This window comes from Sphaeroforma arctica (genome assembly GCF_001186125.1).
Source record: "Sphaeroforma arctica JP610 unplaced genomic scaffold supercont1.43, whole genome shotgun sequence".
Classification (NCBI taxonomy): Eukaryota; class Ichthyosporea; order Ichthyophonida; genus Sphaeroforma; species Sphaeroforma arctica.
Window position 1 is genome coordinate 102,444 of NW_014040515.1, and position 2,761 is coordinate 105,204.

General features: G+C 45.0%; 1 protein-coding gene across 1 annotated transcript in view; it reads left to right on the forward strand.

The window, feature by feature from the left end:
* The window catches only part of SARC_01139 (hypothetical protein), a gene marked incomplete at both ends in the record, with an annotated part of 9,000 nt that overhangs the window by 2,767 nt on the left and 3,472 nt on the right, over positions 1-2,761 (forward strand). The window contains 3 exons of the mRNA XM_014305146.1: positions 625-787; positions 1,557-1,651; positions 2,582-2,679. Coding sequence (XP_014160621.1) covers positions 625-787; positions 1,557-1,651; positions 2,582-2,679 — 356 coding nt within the window. The remainder of the gene's footprint in view (positions 1-624; positions 788-1,556; positions 1,652-2,581; positions 2,680-2,761) is intronic.

Genomic DNA, 2,761 nt, shown 5'->3' on the forward strand with positions numbered 1-2,761 from the left:
CCCCCCCCCCCCCCCCTACCCCCCCCACCCCCCCACCCACCACACTATATATTATTTATACACACACATATATATATATATATAATAATAATATATATATACATATATACTACACACACACAATATATATATATATATATATATATATATACGTATATATTTATACACACACACACATATATATATATACATACATATATATATATATATATTATACAACAGAGCCTTTCCCATTGGATTTAGTCGATACTCGCCAACAGAGATACCTTAGAAGCAATGCCGTAAATATTAGACGAGGAAACACGAAGGGGTGCTTCCCACATGTCGATGTAAACCTATAAAAATAGGATCGCAAATACCATCAAAACGATTATATGGAGTACCACAATCATTCTTCAGTTCTATTCTTTGTCCAAAACCTTTGTTGTATGTGTGCTCTGCTACTCTCTGTGACCTTGCATAGGCCTACAACCAAGCGGGACGCGTGTACATATCTGCCATGTTCACCATACTACTTAGACACTTCACCATCCAGCGGAATCGACTGCAATTGACGTTAGTATTGGGGTTTTTAGCACCTGTACATCCACCACATCACTTCTAAAACGTTTTAATCAATACTAGGGAAACGTATCAAGTGACGTATGAAGCGAACTTCACTGCCAACGGCTCTGGCTCGCTACTCTGGAACCAACTGCTGACCACTGGGCATCTAAAAAACGGAGACTCCTGCCAGGCCTCGCGCAAGGGCCAAGTCATAGGGGCTGCTGTGAGCTGTAGTGTTCAGGTACACAACCCACCCGTACATCGATCATTTCTTGTTGCTGGTGCATGTTTTTGGGTTGCTGTCTAAGTACGTTACCTTTGCTAGATTCTGTGCATGTTTTCGGGGTACTATCTAAGTACGTTACCTTTGCTAGATTTTGTGCACGTTTTTGTGGTACTGTCTAAGTACGTTTCCTTTGCTAGATTTTGTGCACGTTTTTGTGGTGCTGTCTAAGTACGTTACCTTTGCTAGATTTTGTGCATGTTTTTATGGTGCTATCTCAGTACGTTACCTTTGCTAGATTTTGAGGTATGCCAAGCAACCTGCTAATGCAGATGCTCGTGTGCGTAGGTTGTCGTCCTGACCTTCAGCTTAGGCGCCATCGCGTAGTGCAGAGTGCATGCACTTCACCACAGTGGAGGCCGCAGCCAGCACTCGTCTGTGTGCTGCACTCATCTGTATGCTGCACTCGTCTGTGTGCTGCACTCGTCTGTGTGTTGCACTCGTCTATGTGCTGCACTCGTCCGTGTGCTGCACTAGGTTGTGTGCTGGTTAATATGCGATAGATAGAATACCTACTCACTCGCATCGGTACTTAACCCCCCCCCCCAAGCGAACCCGACCAGCTCACTCCTTTCGGCTGTGCTACAGAGTTAGTTGTCCTAAAGGTCCGTTCAAATCTTTGTGGGCCTGGGCCCAAACGAACGAACTAAACTACCATTGCCGCACCCGTTATATCTAAATCCCGCTCTCTACGCCCTTTGTGCATGGCGGATGTGACGTCATACAGCCGAAACCCTCAGAGACGGTGGGCGACATTTGTTTCACGCTCACCTGGGACTCACCGGAAGTGGACTTTCCAAAGTCGGATGTCATCGCACACAGGTATTACCACATTGTTTCCTTCACACCATACACCCAATACACACACTGATGTGATCAAGCGCATTACCTTGTTTTAAGAAGTACGGTACTGTATACCGATGTGTATGTGAGAGAAAACTACATAGCTGTGGCATGTCGTTAGGTCTGAGGTGCGTGTGTAGCATGGTCTGTGTGTTTCTGAGGTGTGTGTGATGTGCTATCTGTGTATGATAGACATGCTGTGAGCGTGCGTGTAGTATTGTCCAGGTCAATAGGTCCCATAGTTTATGTATTTCAGGGGTGTATGTAACATAAACTTACGTGTATGTATGATATGCTCTAGACGTGCATGTGATATATGTTCAGGTCAATATGCTCCACAACATACAAAGATTCAAGATGTGGCGACACGCACGCACAATGATCGCTACTCTGTGCACGCACATACTCATGAAGAAAGAGAAGTGCTCCAGTACCTTTCCCTATATTTCACGAACGTACTACAGCAGTGCACGGATGAGCTCATTTCACTACCACTACACACACAAACTGAGTACGACTCACTTAGTGCTGGGCAGTACCAGGTGACCCACGCGCTATACTTGTAGTCCAATCTCTGAGGAGGGACTGACGTTACACGCTACAGGCGTGTATGCAAAACAAGTTGTCTGTCTATGCTGCACGGGTTGTTGACACGCATCGTACTGGGTTCATACATGGCCAGGGAGTTGTCGTGAGTAGTTTTGGAGTGTAACCTTCAACCAGTACAGTGTGTTGTATTTTAGAGCACTTTATATGATTCTATTAGCACATCATCACATTAATGGAGTGTGGTCATGCAAGTACAGACCAATTCGTGCTGTGTGTATGTGTATTTTTTAGTTTATATATACAAATACAGAAAGTATGTGTACTCGAATCGCTGACACTAGTGTATACTCTCAACATCAGACAATATACGCGATACTTTGGAAACGACGGACGGGCGTGTGCTGGATTGTGCAGTACCGCTACGCAAGACTACCGCGACTGGGAAAAGAAGATTGACGGTAGGAGTCTCGCACAATGCGACAAATGCACACACATACGCATACACACACACACACACACACACACACACACACACACACA